This window comes from Chlorocebus sabaeus, chromosome 7 (assembly GCF_047675955.1).
Source record: "Chlorocebus sabaeus isolate Y175 chromosome 7, mChlSab1.0.hap1, whole genome shotgun sequence".
In the NCBI taxonomy this organism is placed as follows: domain Eukaryota; kingdom Metazoa; phylum Chordata; class Mammalia; order Primates; family Cercopithecidae; genus Chlorocebus; species Chlorocebus sabaeus.
The window spans coordinates 41,211,809-41,237,247 of record NC_132910.1 but is presented as its reverse complement, the minus strand read 5'-3'; the positions used below and the strand labels follow the sequence as shown (position 1 = coordinate 41,237,247).

Here is a 25,439-nt window from a genome sequence, read left to right as displayed (position 1 = left end):
GTTAGTGGTTTCTTTCAGTAACGCTTGATTTTCTGTTTTTTTCCATTGGCATCTTACAAAATTTATTCATTTTTCCCTTTTTCACTTGGCATTATTTGTTACACAGTGGACAAAAGAACTGTAGAAAGTAGAGATGAGTGTGATGTTGTCCCTGCTCTTAGGTTCTCACAACCCAGGAGAGGACATTTGCTTACGCCAATCATCTCAAAATGTGGCAGTTTATGCTGAACTCAATCCAACGGGAGAGCATTTGACTGAGCACATAGGAAAGAGAGGTTAGCTCTGTTGAAGGATAATCAACGAAGAATTCATAGGAAATGTGCGATCATTCATTGAATATTTGCTCAGCACTTACTAGGTGCACATATGTACTAGGATCTAAGGATGGGCTGATGAAGAACGCGGGTCCCTTTTCTTCTAGTGGACATGCAGGCTGGCCTTTAAAAAAAAAAAGGTAACTGGGAAATGGATAAGGAAACTGAGTCAGTTCTTATCGCACAGTTTATTTGCTTTTGTTTGTATTTTCATGTTGACACAGTGCAATGTCATCCTAACGCATCCTCCAGAGTGAGAGGTGAGGTGGATAACACTTTAGTTGGCATTTCTGTAGCCAGGAGCCAGGATCTTTCTCCCATAATTGCATTAACCTTGGAAGGTACCCTCTCGGTAGATTTGTATAGCACCCTAGCTAATCAATTATCAGGTTACTTCTTGTCTCACTAAGCTTTAACACCTTACATTTATGAAGCACTGTAAATATAACTTTAGCATCTTGATCACAGCAAGCACCTGATTTATATTTATTTTATTTTATTTAGCTCAAGTGAAATCAGATCAGAGAAGTACATTACAGGTCATAAAATATGTGCAAATTTCATAATGACCTCCTTTTTAAATGTGCAAAAATAAGATTGTTAAGGCATATTCCAGAGCCTTGGGGGGTGGGGCTGTGTGTGTGTGTGTGTGTGTGTGTGTTTGTCTTTTGAGAATATCTTTATATCAGAAAATTTGGCTGAGAAGCAATCTTATTCTTAATGGTTCTTTTCTCTCTTTTGAAGATAAAGTACTAAAAATACTTAAAGATGCAGAACAGCAACCTGTCCCCAGTGAGACTCTTGTTTAATTAATGTGGTGATCTATGTAGAGAAAAGGGACAATTGCAAAAGTCCCTCAATAATTATCTAACCACAGGCTTTCGGTAATCACAGCAGAAAGATTTTCCAGACACAAAACACCCTGAAAAATTTGACCTCTTATTTTGATTCAGGCCTTTCATTTCTTAAATCTTTTCTTTCATGTCGATGTTTATGTGTGACAAAGTCAGCCTAATGCCAGATGAATCCCTGGAACTCAAAACATTACTGAATTCACAGTTGAAGGATTTTAATATAATATACCACAGTTTAAAAATCCTACAGTGAGAATAACAGGACTGAAGGAAAAAATTAAGAAATGCTCAGGTAGAAATAAATAGAGAAATTTAGAGAAAATAATAAATCATATTCAAAATAAGTATTAAGCATTGGCAAACAAAAAAATAGTATCAGACAATTACATGTTCCATTTGTAAAGATGATTATTAATTACTGGTCTTGCAAAACATTGGAGAAAACTTGCTGAACCATCACATTCATAAATATTAAAACCATCCATTAGCGAAAATCTTTTTACTAAACTTCACAATTGATAGTCAAATAATGTTCCGTTTTTCTCCATTGCAATAAAAATTAAAGGCTTTAGGCTTCAGATCAGTCTCTGGGCCTTATTAATTCAGTCAGCCAGAAGCCACATGGAAATATTTTGTTTTTGTTAAAAGCCAACTTGCCCTCATGATCTTTTAAAATCTTTAAAAAATGTTCCATCAGCCCTCTCCCTGACTTGAATTATGGCAGTGCTTTCTAAACTGGTAAACTCAATCTCCTTGGTGTGCCTCAAGATAGAGTGCATAAACCCTCCTTAGAAATTGAGCTCTCAATTCTAAATTGCACTCTCCTTCATGAGAGCAAGCGAGAATGCTTTGCTTTGTATTAAGTGGTCACAACATTAAGTATAGCCATAAACAGCACTGTATTTTCTAAACACCTTATCTTCTTTTAATGACTGACATAAATTAGATCATAAGTATACAAATGCATAGCTGTTGTATTTTTCAGCACCCTGTGTTTTTTGTTTTTTGTTTTTCTTTTTTCGGAGTTATTTTTCTGCTTTTGGCAGCCTTTTCTCTCAGGTGCCTTGTGATCCACAGTGGTGTGTGTTCACACTAACCAAAGCAACAGTCTTACCTGCCAGAAATAGCTGTGACATTTAAAGAGAGGTCCAGGGGAAGGCACAGTGCTTAACATCCAAGTCTGAACAGCTAATAGTGAAATTGGGACATCAGCTACAGAGAGATTTAGGGGAAGTAACATGCAGGTTAAATATTTTATGGAAATGATTTCTGTTCTGTATAAGATTACAATTAACACATATCAATCTGTTTCATTAATTTGTTAACTCATCTATTATGCTATGCCATGAAGAAAATAAAATGGAAGTTCTTTACTTTTTTGAGATGGAGTCTCACTCTATCGCCCAGGCTGGAGTGCATTGGCGGGATCTCAGTTCACTGCAATCTCCACCTTCCAGGTTCAAGCCATTCTTTTGCCTCAGCCACCCGAGTAACTGGGACTATAGGTGCGTGCCACCACGCCTGGCTAATTTTTGTATTTTTAGTAGAGGTGGGGTTTCACAATGTGGGCCAGGCTGGTCCCAAACTCCTGATCTCAAGTGATCCTCCTGCCTTGGCCTCACAAAGTGCCGGGATTACAGGCATGAGACATCGCGCCCTACCATAAAACTGAAGTTCTAAACTTCAGTTTAGATGCTCACTAAATACTTGTTTTGCAATACCTGACTGTAACTGGCAGAAATATGTTTGGAAAGTCCTCATTTTCCAGGTATGCCGATGAAATATAGGGACATTATCTACTATGTCAAATTATAATGATTTATCAGTGGCACATAAAAGTGGCCTCACGTTTCTTAATCAGTGATATACCATGATATACCATTATATCATGCCACCTTTTAATGTAATATGTTTATATCTTTCTTTAGATGTAAACATTCATTTAGTTCATCACTGTGGTTTTCATAGTTACTCCAAGGAACCCTATGAATTCCTTCAATGTACTCAAGTCTCCTGCCCCAGGGAGAAAGGGAGGGATGAGCGGAATCACTTTAATCTATTTACACAGATATTTTCTTTTCCATTTAATTTAAAGGATTTTTTTTTTTTAGTGATGGTGGTGATGATGATTATGATGATGATGATACAAAGGTTTAAATGATTAGGTAGTCAAATCTGGGCTGGAATTGTAATACTGTTTTGACTTTTAATCTTAGAGAAGCTCCAATCTGCTTATTTTCTGGGCATAAACACATGAGAACAACACAATTCTGTTATCTGAATGTTGTTATGTTGTTTGAAACATTCGGTGACTTTCAAATGTTATATTTGCCTAAGAAAATTCAACAGAGTCAGACATTTTCTTCCAGGTTAAATTTGCTGAGTCTGCTAGGAAAATAAATTTTGTGCACTGGCCATTCTGATCTAGTGGATGTTCTAATGAAATCATCTTTGTGCTGCCTACAACTTCACTTCAAAGATGAGATACCTGGGTACTCCACACCAAATTATAGTTTGAGATCGGAAAAATGGGATAGGAAGGCACAGCTCAAAGAAAAAAATACTAGCACTGGAAAAGATAGGACTAGTGAAGATGAATCATTCTCTGGACTTTAAATTCAGAGATATCAAAGTTAAGAAAAATTAGGAGGAATTTAAAAAGAGGGTAAGAAAAACAATAAAAGTTGATATAGCAAGAGGGTATAAAACAAATACAATATTTTTCAGAAAAATTAAATAAAAATAGATTTACATAACATTGTTTTTAATCTCAAAGATCAAATTTCAATTTTCATCTCATTTTAAAACCCATATGCACAATCTCCTTTATATACATTAGTTGGGTGTCAAAGTGACTTTTTTCTTGTTTCCAAATACAGTTACTTTTCAATTTTAATTCTATGATTTAGGAATTTGATAGCAAGTCAGTTGGCACACATATATGTTATTACATGTGTGCTTTAGACTTGGTTTTTAGTTAATGTAACATGACAGGGCCACCTGAATTATTTGTTTACAAACTAGCTAGAAAGCCACCAGGGAAGAGAAACCCTGGCAACAGAATGGTCTGCAGCAATGGTGCTTTTTTGTTATCGTTATCTATGGGATTGGATGCCATTACTACACAAGAACTCGGTCTGTGGGAAAGACTCAAAACTTCTTTGCCTGTTGAAGAAAAATCAGGATATTGGGCTGGTTAGTTTAACTAAAAAGTGATGATACTCAGATTCTGCTTGCATGCACTGCTTCTCACCAGTTGTTTTATTTCTTTCTAATTGATATTTTATCTTATTTTTCAGATAGTCCATTATAAAACTCTTCTACTTCCGTTAAAATCACAACTACACAACAACAACTAAAACATGCTTTGGCATAAGACTGATATGGTTTTGAACCCAGCTTGACTATCATATTTGTTACTTTAGGCAAAACACCTCTGACATTTTTATCTTATCTTCAGTAAAAAGGGGTGATTAACTGTTTTACAAGACTATTCAATAAACAGATATAAATTCCCTCCTTTTCCTTCCTTTCCTTTCTTCATCTTCAGCATGTGAATGCCATAAGCTCATTTTAGTTCTCTGGACTCATGTTAACATGTCCCACCTTTCCCAAATTAAAAATCACCTCTGTTCTTGGCTCCATTCTTTTCGTCTCTTTTGAGACAATTCTCTGTCAACCAACCCCGTCTCTGCCCTGTGTCGTGAAACTCTGCTCCTACTACATTAACAGTCTCTTGGTTTCTTTAAAAAGGAAGACAACACAATTAAAGAACAGGAGCAAAAAATCTATTCAAATCCCCAACTGTTACCCTCAAAATTAATTGTCCCAAACCCAACTTTCTCATTGCACAACTCTTTGTCAAAATGTTTTCTACCATCACAGTCTTCAGTGATCTTTCTTGTTCCTTTATCTCCTGAAATCTGACTTCTGCCTCCATCTTTTTTGTGCTTTTCAACACACTTAGAGAAAAAACACATTTTTGTTAAACAGGTATGTATCTCTGAAGCATAAAATACATAGTACTGGAAGTGCACATGTGTGGTTCTTTCCATTTTTTGTCAGCACTTGAAACTGACAAGTAGTAGTACCAATTACGTAGTGAAAGACCTTTTTCATTTCATTTCTGAAATGTTGTCATTTTCCTTTTTCATCTTCCATCTCTGACTATGTCTCCAATTTTTCTTCTTTCCTGCCTTCCTTCCTAAGAAAGTTCTTCATGCGATGCCGTCTTGTTTTTCTTCACTGGCCTCTTTTTCTCACTTTAATTTTATGAACTCTGATGACTTTTTCAATTACCTCTATAGTGTAACTACTCAAAATATATATTTCTGAAGTCTCTCAACTCTAATCCCTTATTTTCAACATACATTTATGGAGGCATCTCAGACTCAACCTATCTAAAATATGACTTATCTCCCTAAAATCTACTTTGTTCTTTTTTTCTCTACTGCTAATAATTATCTTCCTAGTTGGTCAAGCTCAAAACCTAATCATTTTTACCCGTTGTCCCTCTGTCAGCTGTCCACATTCAAGCGGGGTCTCATTTCTGCACATTTTACAAGCAAGTCAGTAACTGCCTTTTGTTTGGGATTAGCTTTTTATATAGTGAATAGCCTTGGAAGATATAAATCATTTATCCTTCTAAAACAAAAGGCAGGTGTGCTTGCAGCCTTGGATAGAGGTAGTGCCTCTTTCTGAAGCAAAGGGACATCTTTACTGGCCATTATAAAATATCCATGTTTCCTAAGCTCTGGGTTCCTCTTTTCTGATGCAACTCACTGAGCACATAGGTGTCACTTGAGGTTTTCCATTGGAATTGGGGCTTGAGGAATCAGTGCAAGAAAATCATGATACTCTTGCTAATGCTATTACTGTGAATAGTAAAGTCAATTGTCTCTGACCCAGCACTATTGTGTCTTTGCCCAGCACCCAAAGAACTGGCAGGCTTGCAAGTAAGACAGAATGTTAGACTTTTCACAGTTCTTCTGCTTATAAGTACTTGTTAAAAGCAATTAAAACACAACTTGTAGTTTGCACCTATAATTTTGTAGCATTTGCTTCTTATCTATGTCACTAGGATGCACTTAGGATGCAACAGACCCATCTATCATCTATTACTCAAGTTTTTGGCTGTATTCCTAGGCAACAGAGAGAAGGGAAACAAAGAAGAGGACCTGTGCACAGTGTGAGAAAGGCAAAACACTGAGCTTAATTGCAGACTTGAAAGTAGCTAGCAAATGAAGTAAGGCAAAAGGTTCCTTTTTTTTTTTTTTTTTTTTTTTTGAGATGGAGTCTGCTCTGTCACCAGTCTAGAGTGCAGTGGTGCTATCTCAGCTCACTGCAACCTCCACCTCCTGGGTTCCAGCAATTCTCCTGCCTCAGCCTCCCAGGTAGCAGGGACTACAGGCATGTGCCACCATGCCCAGCTAATTTTTGTAATTTTAGTAAAGACAGGGTTTCACATTTTGACCAGGATGGTCTCAATCTCTTGGCTTTGTGATCCACCTACCTTGGCCTCCCAAAGTGCTGAGATTACAAGTGAGAGCCACTGTGCCAGTGAAAAGTTTCCATTTCTTAAATAGTTGGGTTTTTTGTTTCGAATCTTTCCAAAAAAAGGTTTCTTAAAAAATAAAATTAGCAATAAGATGAAATACAAGAACAATGTAATCTTATTAAGACAATATATGATAAACATTTATCAAAATACTTATATTTTCAAAAGTGCTTAAAATAATCTGGCACATAGTAGATGTTCAGTAAATATTTGATATTATGACTGTGCAGGGGTCATTGCAGGCTACTTTATGTGTATCATTTCATTTAATACAACACCACTCTGAAAAAGGTTTTATCGTTACCATTTTTCAGTTGAAATATTTACATTGCTCAAGATCTCACTGGTACCATCTACTCATAGGTCAGTCTGCCACCAAATCTCATGCTCTTAAATGCCCTTTTTCTCCTGCACTTCCAACAAATAGTGTACTGTATACGATTGTTGAAGGGAGGGGACTGTGATACAAAATATTTAGAGTGATTGTGTAGCCACAATTTCAGTTTCTCAAGGAAGTAACAGAATTAAGAATCATCCTCAATATATATTCTTCCAACCCACACACACACATACCACAAACCCACTTGAATGCACCCTGCCTACACATTGCAACCATAGAGATAACTGCAGCATTAAATACAGAATATTTTGTGTGTTGTTTGTTTGTTCTCCCTCTGCTACAAAAATCAGAGTTTCTATTCAATAAACAGCAAAGGGAGATATAAATGAACCAAATTAAAGATGGAAAAATTGTTGAAAAAATTAAATACAGAACTAAGTATTGATTTATTGAGAGTTCAGTAATGTAATCCAGAAACAATGGATGCTTTGAAAGTAATTAAAATAATACAAATAAACATTTAGTGCCTAGTTAAAGAAAAAACAATATTAGACAAAATAAAAGATATTCATTTGATGTGATGAGGAAATAATCTTTTATTCCTCTTTAAATTCTCTGTGGAATAAGGCAGGGTTATAAATAAATAAATATCTGCCCCGTGGACTTAATGGATCATTATGTTTTATTGTGGTAATCAAAATGAAATTGTTGGGAGGGATTAGTATCTCTAATATAACACTAAGAAAGATAAGGCCTGTGCCCAAGCAAAAGCTTTCCTGGTTGGTCAAAAGGTTTGAAGAAACTCAAGTGATGATGTTTCAAACCATTGTAAAACAAACAAAGACGCAAACAAACAGAAAACATATAGTGTCTTTGCCACATATTTAGGAAACAAAATGAACAATTTATTTCTGACAATCTCATAGTCTTTATTCTGTCAGAACAATAATGGAAAGGTCTAAACCAGAAAATGCTATGCATTGAATTTATAACAAACTCTTTTTTCCTATAATGAAAAATTGATAAACTTGGCATTTGCAGATTTAAAAATTAAGGTTAAAAATATCTGTTTTTTGCTGTTGCAAAAAATCATATGTACACACACATATGTGTGTGCATATATATATACATTTTTATATATATACATATAAACATTTCCTTTGACCTCCTATTTTCTTCCAATAAAAATAGTGGTACTAGAGATAGTTCTGATATTTCATCATAGAATAGTTAACATTGCATTTGGAAAGGATGAATTTTTTAAAAACATAATTTTACCTTAATAAGCAGCCCAGCATAATATTTTAGTAACTACACAGATTTTTTTCAAGACATTTAACAAATAATATTGCATGATAGTTAAGAATGTAGGCTTTGGATCCAGATCTCCTATTTCTGTTCATTCACTGATAAAAAGGAGACAGTAGTAACTTCCTCATAGAGTTGTTTTTTAAGATCAAATAATGCATATAAAACTCTTGAAATGGTACCAAATACAGAGTAAGCACCAAATAAACATTAACTATTATTGTTAGTCCATGTCCGAATAACATAGAAGAGTAAGAATTTTAATATTTCATTTGGATGACCTTTTAAGGATACACCTAGCCCATTATCTTTCTTGATAATCTTGTAAGATGATTCCTTTTTTATCTCCTATCTGTTGAGGCATGGATAGAGGTTTTCAGGGAAAACATTTTCTAGGTAACTAAAAGAAAGTAGGAACAACAAATTGTGACAAAACTTTACAATGAGAGAATTTACAAGGTAGAATAATCGCAATTCCTTTTGAAATCAACCACTATGGTCCTCTGGCTGGGAGAGCTAAGCAAAGATATTCCAGCCTGAAGGTTGAGACCTACTTGAAGAATTTTCCATCAGATTATGAGGGCCCCTCAGACTTCACTTGGTGTCTGTTTCTATTAGTATGGGAGCTTCTGGGACCTTGGGGTATCACATGCACTTGACTACTTTATTCCTGCTCTATCTATCTTAAAGCCTTTCTTAATCTTTTACATCTTAGAGAAGATACTTCTGGATTTTAAATCCACTGATCTTGAAGCTATTGCCCTCACTCTCTGCTTCAGAGCCCATCCTTTTATATATGAGTAGTTTGTTTTGCCTAAAGTATTTTCTCCCAGTCACATATTAAGTCCAGGTTCTCATCTATTTTTGAAAGCAAACTCCTGGGCCTTGGCTCACTAACATCTTGACAGCATATTTCTTCTTTCCTATGAGCTTTTCAGCATTCCCTGGGTTTCTCTAAAATATAAAAGCAGACTCTTTATCTCTTACTTTGTCAAAGCCTATCCTCCCCGCTGATTTCTCACCCAGTTGCTGCTTTCAAGACCTGCCTCCAAATATCATTGTATTTACAAACATGAAATGACTCATTGATTCTGAGCTCAGCACAAGAGCAAACGTTTCTCAGCTTGACCCATCTTCACATTGTTGGTGCCTTATTCAGTCACGACCCAAGGGGCTGACCTTCAAGAATCTAATCCATGAAAACTTAAAATAGTAAACAAATTTGAATATAGTTTAACATATATAAGAAATGTTATTCATAGAAGAGGAAGATCAGCCCTTAGACATGAAAAGTGAAAATAGTTTATTCCCAGATTTCCCTTTGTGCATTAGTATTTTCAACCAAGTCTATCCAAGTAACAGGAAAAAAAGAGCTGGCAATTGTTGCTGTGCTGTGAAGTCTATTAGGTGAGTCAGCTAATTGCATGGCACTATCATAAATACAGCAGGCACTGCACTGCTTGTTAAGCTTGCCAAGGAAAATGAGGATTTAAAGCAGCATACTACCTCTTTGCTATATAATGACATTTTCTTCTTAAAAATGATTTTGTACCAATTCCTGATTTATCCACCAATTATTTTTAAATTTATGGTTGAATGTATTTAAGCCTGAATTCAGAGATAAAACTAGTAAATAGCTCTCAAAAATAACCCCCTATATTAGCTTTACTCTCTCCTCCACTGCCAAACCTTTAAAAACAGTGAAATAAGTAGTTTTTATTTCATCTGTTCTCTTTCTCTCTATATATAAGGTGATTAACGAGACTAAAGAAATAGCTAGAAGGGCAAAAGGCAAGAAAATGAGTAAGATAGTAAGTGATTATCCAAAGTAGAGCACGGGCCAGGTGCAGTGGCTCATGCCTGTAATCCCTGCACTTTCAGAGGCTGACGCAGGAGGATCACTTGAGTTCAGGAGTTTGAGACCAGCCTCGGCAACACAGTAAAACCTCATCTCTACAAAAAAATTTTTTAAATAGCTGAGCATGGTGGTGCAAGCCTATAGTCCCAGCTACTTGGGAGGCTGAGGCTGGAGGACTACTTGGGCCCAGGAGTTGGAGACTACAGTGCACTACGATTGTGTCATTGCATTACAGCCTGAGCAGTAAGGCAAGACCCTGCCTCTAAAAAAAAGATAAACAAAGTAGAGCATAAATAGCTTCTAAATATGTGTTGTTTATGTGTAAGACTGGGATCTCTAAAGGTATCAATTAAAATAGATTTGCATTCTCAATCTGTATGTATGGACTATGTATAATGTATTTACAATATGACTTACAGCATTCACCAATGTGACTACTCCCAAGTGATCCAGACGGCTGATGACATAGTAATTTGTACATTTGCTGAAACGTGATCTGAGTAGGTATATAACATAACTGAGGGAGAGTAAGTCCATTTGCTGAAAGAAAGCCTAGCATATGACCCAGGAGCCGCATCTTCACTCAGCCTTGTTGCTAGGTTTGGCTTAGCATATATAATAGCATAGGATGTAAAATTTATGACAAAAACTGTACTTGCACTTTTTAATTAGAACATTCAAAATGATCTCAGGAACTAGCACCAGAGATCATCAGTGGTCTACTATACTTTGCGTGTATGTGTCTGTGAGTGTATATGTGTTTGTGTGTGTTCCCACATTCTAAGGCATATCTTGTACAGGTGAGTAGAAAATGTTGATAGAAAATTATAGATTCTCTCATCTAAAACACAGTAGGTCACTACATTGTTAAAACTTGGAATTTTTTATCTTGTTTTAAAGTCAGGTCAACCAAACCTAAAATACTGCTACATTGAAAGAGCGCAAAATATTCAAAATACTATAGTTATAGATTTGGTAGTAGGACTGTACCAGACCTATCACTCTATGTAAGACTTATGCCTTGCCCTTTCACTTACCTGTTCACTTTTACATCTATCTCACTAGATGTAATGCTATAAATTATATTTATAATATATTGTAATTTATCATGTGTTATAATCTATTAAATATTACAAATTATGTTGCAACTCCCCTTACCTTTTGTCTGCATATTGGCTCAGAAAAAACAGGTAGATCCAGGGGACTTCAACCACAGGCCCCTAGTGGCAAATAGCTCTTAATGCTGGGCTTGCCACTTTGATGCATTTCTAAAGTTATAGAATATTAAATGAACTAAGTCAACCACAGGCCCCTAGTGGCAAATAGCTCTTAATGCTGGGCTTGCCACTTTGATGCATTTCTAAAGTTATAGAATATTAAATGAACTAAGTCCCTTGGCCACTTTAATTATACCTTAGATCTAAGCCATAACTGTACTTTCCCAAAAATTAAAGTTCGAATTTTAACTTAACCATATATAATTGGACAAGGAGGTGAGGTTCATTAAGTGTACTTGTATTATGCTTTATTATCTTTTGGGCATTGGATACAGCAGAACATGCCAATTTTTATGGCTTCTCATATGACAGAATATACTTACTAGGATGCAGTGAAACACTTCTTAGACTTTGTAAACAATAAATATAATCATTACATTATTTTTATATTCTTTCTTATACATAATAGTAAGACTTAAAATATACTGTTATTTCTGAAATATGCATATTGTTTTGCTTTTGATGATTAAATAACATTGTCCAAAGTTTTAAGTGTTTTGAAATCTTATATTTTTTAACAAAATATGTGGCCTTTCCAAAACAAGACCTCAATAATTCATTTAAGACCTAGAATTGTTCCTCTCCACATAGATCTCTTAAAAAGGCAGAGGATTTATATGACCTCAAGAGAAACCAGAGTATCCAAAGTTTGCTTTAATTCAATTTTTTAAAAATAAAATTCTTTAGTTTTTTAAAAAAATTGAGATTAGTTTGATTTTGAATCAGATGCCCCTTGCTCCCCACCCCAAAATGGTATTATGAGCAGACTAGGAATTGACAATAGAAAATTGAACATATGAAATGTATCTTTACCTTGCTTTTTAACAAGATATTCATGTCTGTCTCCTTCATTTTTAAGTGTATCAGTAAAATACATGGTAATTTTCCTAGTGAAATATACTGCCTACGCTATGTACACACTCCCCTGTCTAAGGTAGGGAAGTATAGAATATTCACATTTTTGAAACATCTACGCTATTTTTATTTAAATAGGAGTTCTGGGCTTGATTTCATTTTGGAACACTGGTGTGTGCTTAAGTTGAACCTTTTTTTCCTCTTAGGCCAAATTTCTTGTTTAGTTTCTTCTTTTATCTTTTTGGTTACCATCTCTCTCCTTCATCCTCATGGTGTGAGCTGTTGAGTGAAGGTATTAATTCCATTATATGAGGCTAAGTGGCATTGTTCAATAATGCAGCAAAACAATGGTTCTACCCCAAATATCTTCCAGTGTAAAAGCAGTGGGGAAAAGAGAAAGTGTGCTTCTGCTGCTCTGAATGTTTAAGGCCGTGAAAGTTGATCACACAAATTGGGTCATTCTTGTTATACCCAACTAAAACAATCAAGAAGCCTGGGAGGAAAAGCATTCAAGGAACATCACATTACTCCACAGGTGTAATTTTCTTCAAGTCCACATGCTGAAGCTGCCTGTTGTAACCTGGGACCAGTTTCTTCTGTAACTGCAGAAAAAACTTGCTGCAGTTCTAGGACTAATTTTGCCCACCACTGTCACTCACCAGTTGAAGCTTGCCAGCTCCCCAGAACCTTTCTAGTGCCAGCGAACTTTCTCAAAGAGCAGTGTGTATCGTTTCTCTTTTTTAGAACACCTCCAATCTCCTCTTTGTTCTTTAGGTATACCAAAGACCAACCAGCCTCGAATTTCAATTTTTCTTCCCACATAAAAAGTTAAATTTAGAAATTTATCTCTACATTTCTAACTTTGACAAAGCATAGATACCAGATAATTGGTGAAACCTGGCCATTATAACGACCACCATGGATTACTTCCCAGTGTCTTCAGGTAACCCTCGCCATTTACTAACGTTTGATGGACTTCAAAATGAACGTATCTTTTTTTAAAAAAATTTATTCACACTGACAGCAAGTACATTGGTATACTCTATATTAAATTATACCACAGGGTTTACAATTAGTGATGTTGGGCAGTGGTTTCCAAGGAGCATACTTAACAAGACATTCACAAGGCCCTACAAACCTGCATTTTTAACAAGGACCATAGATGATTCTAGAAGAATGTGGTTTGGAAAGCAATTTTTACCTTTATTATGTATCATTTTAAATATATAATAAAATTAAAGTTATGAGTCATGGAATTGAATAAAGATAATTTCCTTACAGAAAGTATTACTAGATATCTAAATACAATATGGTTCAAACCAGGAAATTTAAAAAGATTATGTAAATTCTGTAGTTGTATTCCTAAAGACAAAAGCTGAAATTTTTTCCTACTTCTCCTTGTATCACTTCCCTTTTCCTTCACTTTCACTTCCCTGGAATTGTACTTCCCAATAAACTATTAGCAGTGAAGCCTCCTCGCATGATCTGTTTTATAGAGCACTTCAGCTGAGACGAGTACCAGCTGGTAATTGATTATATTGGCTATTCAACCCTACAGGTTTATTTAAAAAGAACTTGAATAGGCTTTTTAGGGTGAAAGAGGTCAGTCTCAGCCATATCTGTTTCCTGATATAGCTTTTAAGTCTGTCCTTATTAGCAATGAAAGTCCATTCCATTGTAATTTTTTGATAACCATTTTTCTTTCTGTGTGTCAAATGCAGATATAAGATACTGAATTGAGTCTATTTCACTGTTCGTAAAACAATCTCATTTGGGAAAAAAAAAAAAAAAACTCTACAGATATTCCAGGGATAGGGTGTAGTAGAGAGAGAATAAAAGGTATTTTATTACTATATCTCTATATCCTACCCTGTAGGATCTCTTATTAAGCATACTGGCATATACCAAAATCAAGACATTTTTCTCATTTATTTTATTGCCCTAACATATTCTGGGTTAATATAATATCGTAATAAAAATTTGAGAAAAAAATTGATTTTTTTCAAAAGTGTTTAACATTTGTTATATTGGAAGATTTTTTTTTCTTGTTTGTGGTAAAAATAAATACAAGGTGCATTTCATACCTTCAAGTATGATTACATTTTGAAAACAAGTCATTAATACTCATAAAATGCAAATTTTAATGCTCTTTTTTGTTACAGCCAAACTATAATTAGGCACAGTTATAAATTGGAGTTGAAATTTAGTAAGATATTTCTTTTTTTTTTTTTTTTTAATTTATTTATTATTATTAAACTTCAAGTTGTAGGGTACATGTACACAACGTGCAGGTTTGCTACATATGTATACTTGTGCCATGTTGGTGTGCTGCACCCATCAACTCGTCATTTACATCAGGTATAACTCCCAATGCAATCCCTCCCCCCTCCCCCCTCCCCATGATAGGCCCCGGTGTGTGATGTTCCCCTTCCCGAGTCCAAGTGATCTCATTGTTCAGTTCCCGCCTATGAGTGAGAACATGCGGTGTTTGGTTTTCTGTTCTTGTGATAGTTTGCTGAGAATGATGGTTTCCAGCTGCATCCATGTCCCTACAAAGGACACAAACTCATCCTTTTTTATGGCTGCATAGTATTCCATGGTGTATATGTGCCACATTTTCTTAATCCAATCTGTCACTGATGGACATTTGGGTTGATTCCAAGTCTTTGCTATTGTGAATAGTGCTGCAATAAACATACGTGTGCATGTGTCTTTATAGCAGCATAATTTATAATCCTTTGGGTATATACCTAGTAATGGGATGGCTGGGTCATATGGTACATCTAGTTCTAGATCCTTGAGGAATCGCCATACTGTTTTCCATAATGGTTGAACTAGTTTACAATCCCACCAACAGTGTAAAAGTGTTCCTATTTCTCCACATCCTCTCCAGCACCTGTTGTTTCCTGACTTTTGAATGATCGCCATTCTAACTGGTGTGAGATGGTATCTCATTGTGGTTTTGATTTGCATTTCTCTGATGGCCAGTGATGATGAGCATTTTTTCATGTGTCTGTTGGCTGTATGAATGTCTTCTTTTGAGAAATGTCTGTTCATATCCTTTGCCCACTTTTTGATGGGGTTGTTTGTTTTTTTCTTGTAAATTTGTTGGAGTTCTTTGTAGGTTCTGGATATTAGCCCTTTGTCAGATGAGTAGATTGCAAAAATTTTCTCCCATTCTGTAGGTTGCCTGTTCACTCTGATGGTAGTTTCTTTTGCTGTGCAGAAGCTCTTTAGTTTAATGAGATCCCATTTGTCAATTTTGGCTTTTGCTGCCGTTGCTTTTGGTGTTTTAGACATGAAGTCTTTGCCCATGCCTATGTCCTGAATGGTACTACCTAGGTTTTCCTCTAGGATTTTTATGGTATTAGGTCTAACATTTAAGTCTCTAATCCATCTTGAATTAATTTTCGTATAAGGAGTAAGGAAAGGATCCAGTTTCAGCTTTCTACTTATGGCTAGCCAATTTTCCCAGCACCATTTATTAAATAGGGAATCCTTTCCCCATTTCTTGTTTCTCTCAGGTTTGTCAAAGATCAGATGGCTGTAGATGTGTGGTATTATTTCTGAGGACTCTGTTCTGTTCCATTGGTCTATATCTCTGTTTTGGTACCAGTACCATGCTGTTTTGGTTACTGTAGCCTTGTAGTATAGTTTGAAGTCAGGTAGCGTGATGCCTCCAGCTTTGTTCTTTTGACTTAGGATTGTCTTGGAGATGCGGGCTCTTTTTTGGTTCCATATGAACTTTAAAGCAGTTTTTTCCAATTCTGTGAAGAAGCTCATTGGTAGCTTGATGGGGATGGCATTGAATCTATAAATTACCTTGGGCAGTATGGCCATTTTCACGATATTGATTCTCTCTCACCACTCCTATTCAACATAGTGTTGGAAGTTCTGGCTAGGGCAATCAGGCAAGAGAAAGAAATCAAGGGGATTCAGTTAGGAAAAGAAGAAGTCAAATTGTCCCTGTTTGCAGACGACATGATTGTATATTTAGAAAACCCCATTGTCTCAGCCCAAAATCTCCTTAAGCTGATAAGCAACTTCAGCAAAGTCTCAGGATACAAAATTAATGTGCAAAAATCACAAGCATTCTTATACACCAGTGACAGTCAAACAGAGAGCCAAATCAGGAATGAACTTCCATTCACAATTGCTTCAAAGAGAATAAAATACCTAGGAATCCAACTTACAAGGGATGTAAAGGACCTCTTCAAGGAGAACTACAAACCACTGCTCAGTGAAATAAAAGAGGACACAAACAAATGGAAGAACATACCATGCTCATGGATAGGAAGAATCAATATCGTGAAAATGGCCATAAGATATTTCTTTATAGATAACACTTAATGGTTTTAGAGATGGGCTTATGAAACAGTAAATATACAGGTATAGGGATAAAATTGTGTCTGACGGTCATATGAAGTGTTTGTTGTTATATTCTCTCTTGGGATAGCTGCCAAATATTTTCGTATGCTTAAAATCTGTGAATGTTATGGAGTCAACAAATTGAGATCACATATCATATTCAGAAAAACATAGTTAGAGAAATAACCATTGAAATGAGCATACAGCAATCTTCCTTTATCTGCAGGGATACGTTCCGAAAGCCCCACTTGGACACGTGAAATTGCGGATAGCAGCAAACCCTACATATACTGTTTTTTCCAATGCTTACATACCTATGAAAAAGTTTAATTTATAAACTAGGCACAGTAAGAAATTAGCAACAGTAACTAATAACAAAAGAGAATAATTATAATAAGAATAAAAGTTATGTGGGTATGGTCTTGCTTTCTCTTTCCCTCTCTCTCTCAAAATATCTTAGTATTTTGGGTCTGCAGTTGATGGTGGGTTAACTGAAACCATGGAAAACAAAACCACGGATAAAAGGAGACTACTGTGTATACTTTTTAAAACTGAGGAAATATTAAACTCATGTTTCTTCTATATCCCACCAGTTTCCCCCAACCCAAACCTAGATAGATATCTTATTTGATCTGTAAACAATTAATTTGTAAAAGTTAAGAACTTTTTAAAGTAAAACTGCAATATATCTTCACACCTAAAGAAATAAACCATAATTCTTAAAAATCCAGTCAGTGTTCAAATTTCCTCAACTACCTCATACGTGTTTTCCATTTGCTTATGTTGGGATCCCAAAAGGAATGAAATAAAGTTCTTAGGTTGCAATTGGCTAATTCTCTCTCACTTCTACTTTAATCTGTAGGTTCCCACTAACTTCTTTTTTGTTGCAATTTACTTGGTGAAATTAGATGTATTATTTGTCTTGTGTAGTTTTTCACAGTGCAAAATTTGCTGATTGTAGCCAGTGATGTGAACAGTGAACATGTTTTTCGCCCCTTATATTTGCTGTAAGTTGTCAGTGATAGTTAAATGTGAATCAAATTCAAATTTGGTAGGACTTTTTTTTTCTTTGCTTTTCTTTTTTTCTTTTTTTTTTTTTTTTCTTTTTTTTTTTTGAGACGGAGTCTCGCTCTGTCGCCAGGCTAGAGTGCAATGGTGTGATCTGGGCTCACTGCAATCTCCGCCTCCTGGGTTCAAGTGAATCCCCTGACTCAGGCTCCCGAGGAGCTGGGATTACAGGCACGCCACCACATCCAGCTAATTTTTTGTATTTTAGTAGAGATGGGGTTTCACCATGTTGGCCAGGATACTATTGATCTCCTGACCTCGCGGATCAGGTAGGACTTCAGTCGTTGAACAAACAAACTTTTAACAGCGGTTACACCATTAGGATGTTCTGATCCAACATCGAGGTCATAAATCCTATTGTCGATTTGGACTCTAGAATAAGATTGCGCTGTTATCCCTAGGGTAACTTGTTCCCATTTGATGAAGTTATTGGGTCAGTGAACAATAGCCCACTTAGACTAGTATGGTCTTGGTTTAAGATGGTGATGTGTGTGTACTTCCATCAGAGGGCAGATAATACTGTAAATCCTCACTTAACTTCATCAATAGTTTCTTGGAAACTGTGACTTGAAGCAAAACAATGTATAACAAAACCAGTTTTACTATTGGCAATTGATATAAGCAACAATTAAGTTCCTATGGCAAATTTCTGGTCACAAAAACACCATCAAACTCCTAAATAAAGATAAATCACTTCTGATATTAAACACTGAAATTAATGTGAGCTATATATACGTTTATGAAATATTAATACAAACAAGTCAAATAACTTACCTAATTATTCCAGTGGAGACCGCAGGTGGCTGGACCCTCTCCTGGCAGCTTAGGGAGCAATATGGGAACCCACCCGGGACAGGATGCTGTTCCATCACTGCAGGGTGCTCTCACACACACCCAGTCACCCAGGCTGGAACCATGTAGACACACACACTCACCTAACCTGCACATCTGCATACATCCTTCAAAGTTCAGCCAAATAACATATAAACATATCCAGTAACATCCATCAGTCTTAGTTCTGCCGTAACAACTCCTTTTCGATCATCAAACAAACAGGCTAGGTCCGCCATATTTACTTGTCTGGTCCCTATCAAAATTTTCTAACAAATTATATTAGAAAATCAAATCTCTGTCAGTTTCAAAATGCATGAAAAAAAATTGCCTTATTTCCCTTATACTTGGCTATCCTAACAGTAATCTAAATATTAATGAGAAAGTTAATGATGTCGTTTGCTTCTCCCAGTTGTAAAGAAGGTTTGGCTGCCCCGTTTGATCACTAAGGCTAATTGACACGCAGAAAAAAAGCATAGGAAACTTCTCAGCATCACAAAAGCTCTGTCATCTAGAGAAGATAGGACTTGAGCTCAAGTCCTGTGACATGGAAGCCTTGTGCCTAGCTACCCCGCAGCAGAGCCCGTATCCTTCACTTGTACCAGGAAGTGAAACACTATGAAAACAGTCTTTACTCCACATTTTAAAGTGAGGTAGTTTGGGGTGGTTTATATTTTATTTAATGTATCTATTATTTGGATTTTTTTAGTTTATAAAAAGGGCATTGGCAAGGGCAGAATGATCTATAAGCTTCTCTGCCCACCTACCATAAGCATGATCTTTAATTTGACCTTTTCTTAACGTCATCCATTTCCTTATACTTCAGTGTCCCTGTCAGTCACTTTCATGTGAAGACATGGGGAGGCTTCTTTATATCAGACATGTTGTTGAAAATCAGCCTCATTGGCTGAGGGATTATTTGATCCCTTCCTCTGAGTCCATTTAGGCTCACATTGCCTCTCTGTTCTTTGAATTTTCAGTTAACTTTATCTCATAATTACTTTGCTAAAATAAATGCAAAGCAACAAAAGGTATTTAGTGAAGAATATCAACAAAGCCATGACCATTTCAGGCTGAGTTTTGAGTATTCTTTGTCTAGGAAGAGATACCTAGAAAAATTTTCTGACCATGTATTTGATTATTTCCCTTCAATATGTATAGTCTCAGTCTTCAAATTTCAGAAAAGAATTTGTGTATTCATTGTCATTTAAAATCATTGTGTTAAATATGTATGCTTTTACATTATAAATGGTTATAAAAGTTAAACACTTAGAAAAAAGTCAAAATAACATACATAACTATCCAGCAAAATAACTTTCATATTTTATTGTGTTTTCTTCCAAACTTTTTACCTTTGCATCTGAATTGTGTGTAGGTTGTATCTATAATACAAATAACACTTTATAGTCTGCTAAATATTATACCATAAATAGGTTGTTGTTACATAATTCTCAGGTAATAGTAATACATGTCTTTATCATAATCTACCGAGTAGCTGAATGATAATTTCTTTCTAAGACAAGGTCTTGCTCTGTCACCCAGGCTGGAATGCAGTGGCATGAACATAGCTCACTGTAGCCTCTACCTCCCAGGCTCCAGTGATCCTCCTGCCTCAGCCTCCCAAGTGTCTGGGATGTAGGCATGTGCCACCATGCCCAGCTATTTATTTGTATTTTTAGTAGACTTGGGGTTTCATTGTGTGGTCCAGGCTGGCCTTGAACTCCTGGACTCAAATGATCCACCTGCCTCAGCCTCCCAAAGTGCTGAAATCACAGGAGTGAACCACAGCACCCAGCAATAATTTTTTAACTCTTCATTATTCATTGAACATTTATTTAACAATTGTAAAAATGTAGTTTCCTGCTGTCATTGATCTTGTGAAGAATATTTTTGGACTATAGCTGTGGATTATTTCCTAAATAGTGAATTACTTGAGCAAAAACTTTACGTACTTTGAGGGTTGGTAACCAATGTTGCCACAATATTTCCCCAAAGGCATTGCAGAGTTTAGAATGCCAGTACTTATATTAAAGTGTGCCATTTTCAACATCCCTGGCCAACATCCCTATATGTAAGATTTTTCCAAAACATGGTTCTGATTTTTAAAAGTGAAAAATGCTACTTCATCATGTTCTTTTTTTGCTTCTCACTTTAAATATTAGAATGAAGAAGGAGCCCCACAGGAAGGAATTCTACAAGATATGCCTGTGGATCCTGACAATGAGGCTTATGAAATGCCTTCTGAGGTAGGAGTCCAAGCTGAATCTTTCTAACAGTACCAAAAACCTGTCATTGTCATATTTCTCTTGCTTAGTGAGAATCATTTGCTCTCTACATGCTCATTACGTGGACAACTTTCAAGCTAGGAATGGTTTTTACATTTTTAAAGGGTCCAAAAAAAAAAAGAGGAGGAGGAGGAAGAGAGGATGTAACACAAATCCTAAGTCCACATAGCTTAAAATACTTACTACTTGACCCTTTACAGGAAAAGTTTACTAACCCCTGCATTAGAGAATATATTTTTAGAAACTATACATTCTAAAATAAGTTTCTAAATGGAAAGGTAGGGGAATCAACGGAATGCCAAAGGAAGGTAATTATTTTTTGCCATACATTTCCAGTGGGATGATTGCATAGTAAAATAAAAGTTACCCACACAAGTTATAGAATGAAAAGATAAATGTATGATTTGCAACAATTGATATATTCCAGTGTAACGTTTTAAACAACGTATGATTGTTAATTTTATTTTGATTGAAAACAAAAGTATTTTAATAGAAAATGTATCAAAAGGGAAATTAGAAAATACTGTTAGATGAATAAAACTGACCCAAGAAGAAATAGTAAATCTGAATAGATTTGTATAGATTTGTAACACAGTGAAGTGATTAAATGATTAAATTAGTAAAAAACAAAAACAAAAACAAAAAAAACACCTGCATGCAAAGAAAATCCCAGGCTGAGACAGCATCACTGGTAAATTCTACCAAACATTTAAGGAAGAATTAATACTAATTAGTTAACACCAATTAATATCTCTTACATAACATAGAAGAGGAGTCATTTAGACATTTCCCAACTAATTCTGTGAGACCAATATTACCCTGATAATCAAAACCAAACGAAGATATCACAAGAAAAGAAACTGTATGATGGTTCCATTAAAAATTGAGTTCAAATATGTTGTGGTTAGGTTATGTATTATTCCTCATGGCATTATTAAAAGGCATATCAAGGATGGGTGCAGCGGCTCACACCTGTAATCCCAGCACTTTGTGAGCCAAAGTGACCAGGTTACTTGAGGCCAGGAGTTCAAGACCAGTCTGGCCAACATGGTGAAACCCCATCTCTACTAAAAATACAAAAATTAGCCAGGCATGGTGGAACACACCTAATAGTTCCAGCTACTTGGGAGGCTGAGGCACAAGAGTTGCTTAAACCCAGGAGGCAGAGGTTGCAGTGGGCTGAGATGGCACCCCTGAACTCCAATCTAGGCAACAGGGCAAGACTCTGTCACACACACACACACACACACACACACACACACACAGCATATTAATAATAATTCAATTTATAGAAATTGAGATTAAATTGTTTGCCTAATAAGAATTTCCAATATTTTGGGGTCTTTAATGCAAGACACAGTACTAAACACTATAGAAAACTATAGTGTAATTGACATTACCAGGATATAAGGAGTTTGCAGTCTGGTAGGTTTGATGAAAAAAATAGAAATTCATTCATTCATTTCTTCATTATGATTCCTTCCTTTAACAAACATTATTGGTTGTCTTCTATGTACCAGGCATCACAGGAGCAAAGATATACAAGATATACTAAAAAGTATAACATTTTAAAGGATCTGTTTCAATCAATCAGGAGAAGTTTTATTGAGGAGGTAATGTTGATCTGGGTGGGAAAAGGAAAGAGATATGGTAGGGCAAAACAAACAGAGGACGTTCTGGCACAAGGGAATATCAGAAGCAAAGGCATATATGTCTGAGAAGGCAAATGGATATGTCTGAGAACAGTAAATAATTATGACTCAAGCTTAGGAACAAGGAAAATGGTGATAGATTGAACCTGCAGCTACGGGTCAAAGACAAATTATAGAGTATTAGGACACTCTTGTCATTTAAGTTTGTGTTCTATTCAGAAAACAACTTCAGTTATTGAAGATATGCTTATTTGTTTGTTTTTAAGCAGAATCCTGATATTATTAAAGTTGCTCTTTAGGAGGAATAATCTGACCCCTTTAATTACATCATTAATATTTGTATTGTGGATGCTTTCCAGATATTGTATGGAGAGCTTGGGGTCTGAAATACAACTAATAATTGAAGCCATAGATGAAGATGAAATTTTCAAGGGGGAGAGTGAAAGTAAGGAAAATGTACCTCGCCTTCAAACGTCTTAATTTCCTTCTGAGAATTAGAGCATCTTAGCCCTGGAAAAGGCTTTATAGACCGCTTGATTTTATTCTCACATTTTACAGGTGAAGAAACTGAGAATCAGCCAGTCCAACTTATTCGTCCTACCAGCCTAGGTATATGATCATTAAATGGCACATCTGGATTAGAACCTAGATATTTTAACTGATTACTACCACAATTCACATCTATGTCGGACAGGAAAGACAGAACTATTAAAAATAAGATAATGTATATTGCAGAATATTTGCAAAAACATTGAGTGTAAATTTTAATGTAAGTGATGAGCCATTTCCTATCTCATTGGCTGTCAGTGCTGATGCATGATTGAAACTTACACTAACAGTGCGTGCTGTCTTTTTTATTTTTCTAATATTAGGAAGGGTATCAAGACTACGAACCTGAAGCCTAAGAAATATCTTTGCTCCCAGTTTCTTGAGATCTGCTGACAGACATTCCATCTTGTACAAGTGCTCAGTTCCAATGTGCCCAGTCATGACATTTCTCAAAGTTTTTACAGTGTATTTTGAAGTCTTCCATCAGCAGTGATTGAAGTATCTGTACCTGCCCCCACTCAGCATTTCGGTGCTTCCCTTTCACTGAAGTGAATACATGGTAGCAGGGTCTTTGTGTGCTGTGGATTTTGTGGCTTCAATCTATGATGTTAAAACAAATTAAAAACACCTAAGTGACTACCACTTATTTCTAAATCCTCACTATTTTTTTGTTGCTGTTGTTCAGAAGTTGTTAGTGATTTGCTATCGTATATTATAAGATTTTTAGGTGTCTTTTAATGATACTGTCTAAGAATAATGATGTATTGTGAAATTTGTTAATATATATAATACTTAAAAATATGTGAGCATGAAACTATGCACCTATAAATACTAACTATGAAATTTTACCATTTTGTGATGTGTTTTATTAACTTGTGTTTGTGTATAAATGGTGAGAATTAAAATAAAATGTCGTCTCATTGCAAAAAAAAATTTATTTTTATCCCATCTCACTTTAATAATAAAAATCTTGCTTATAAGCAACATGAATTGAGAACTGACACAATGGACGTAAAGTTTTTAATAGGCATTTGAAGAAGGAGGAATTTTAGAAGAGGTAGATAAAATGGAACATTAACCCTACACTGAGAATTCCCTGAAGCAGCACTGCCAGAAGTGTGTTTTGATATGCACTGGTGCCTTAAGTGGCTGGGATTAAAAAAAAAAAAAAAGTGGGCTCCAGGGAACGAAGCAGTGTAAAAGATGATTTTGACTACATCCTCCTTAGAGATCCATGAGACACTTCAGCACATATTAGCGCATTCAAGGCTCTGAGACAATGTGGTTAACTTTGTTTAACTCAGCAGTCCCCACTTTTTAAAAAAAAATCATCAAAAATTATCTCTCTCTATTCCTTTTTCTCTCGCTCCCCTTTTTTCCAGGATATGCCTTTAAACATCTTTGGGAACTATCAGGGTCACCTTAAAGAAGATCAGTTCTCCAGACTGATAAAAATTTCATGATGTCTTTTAAATGTTGCCAAATATATGAATTCTAGGATTTTTCCTTGGGAAAGGTTTTTCTCTTTCAGGGAAGATCTATTAACTCCCCATGGGTGCTGAAAATAAACTTGATGGTGAAAAATTCTATATAAATTAATTTAAAATTTTTTTGGTTTCTCTTTTTAATTATTCTGGGGCATAGTCATTTTTAAAAGTCACTAGTAGAAAGTATAATTTCAAGACAGAATATTCTAGACATGCTAGCAGTTTATATGTATTCATGAGTAATGTGATATATATTGGGCACTGGTGAGGCAGGAAGGAGGAATGAGTGACTATAAGGATGGTTACCATAGAAACTTCCTTTTTTACCTAATTGAAAAGCGACTACTACAGAGTGCTAAGCTGCATGTGTCATCTTACACTGGAGAGAAATGGTAAGTTTCTTGTTTTATTTAAGTTATGTTTAAGCAAGGAAAGGATTTTGTATTGAACAGTATATTTCAGGAAGGTTAGAAAATAGCTGTTAGGATATATTTTAAATCTACCTAAAGCAGCATATTTTAAAAAATTTGAAGTATTGGTATTAAATGAAGAAATAGAGGACAAAACTGGACTGATAGCAATGACCTAGAACATTTTGAGATTAGTAAAGTTGTGACCATGAATTTAGGGATTTATGTGGATACAAATTCTCCTTTAAAGTGTTTCTTCCCTTAATATTTATCTGGTAGTTATTTATGAGCAGTGAATTATTTTGTAGTTTATATATCTTAATAGTTTATTTGGGACCAAGCACTTAAACAAAAAGTTCTATAAGCCATAGAAGCCTTTTCAGGAAGCTTGTCTCACATTCATTCCTGAGACATTCACCTGCCAAG

The 25,439-nt window shown here is 35.5% G+C and overlaps 1 protein-coding gene across 6 annotated transcripts in view; it reads left to right on the top strand.

Moving 5' to 3' along the window:
- The window catches only part of SNCA (synuclein alpha), a 113,211-nt gene extending 89,162 nt beyond the window's left edge, over positions 1-24,049 (top strand). For 3 of the 6 annotated variants that reach the window (XM_007999269.3, XM_007999268.3, XM_073017488.1), the window contains 2 exons: positions 20,793-20,876; positions 23,440-24,049. In XM_007999269.3, the coding sequence (XP_007997460.1) occupies positions 20,793-20,876; positions 23,440-23,472 (117 nt within the window). In that variant the 3' untranslated portion in view covers positions 23,473-24,049. Of the gene's footprint in view, positions 1-20,792; positions 20,877-23,125; positions 23,367-23,439 lie in introns of those variants that run through there. The other 3 variants (XM_037989925.2, XM_073017487.1, XM_073017486.1) reach the window with 3 other exon arrangements.
- Positions 24,050-25,439: the final 1,390 nt, after the last annotated feature.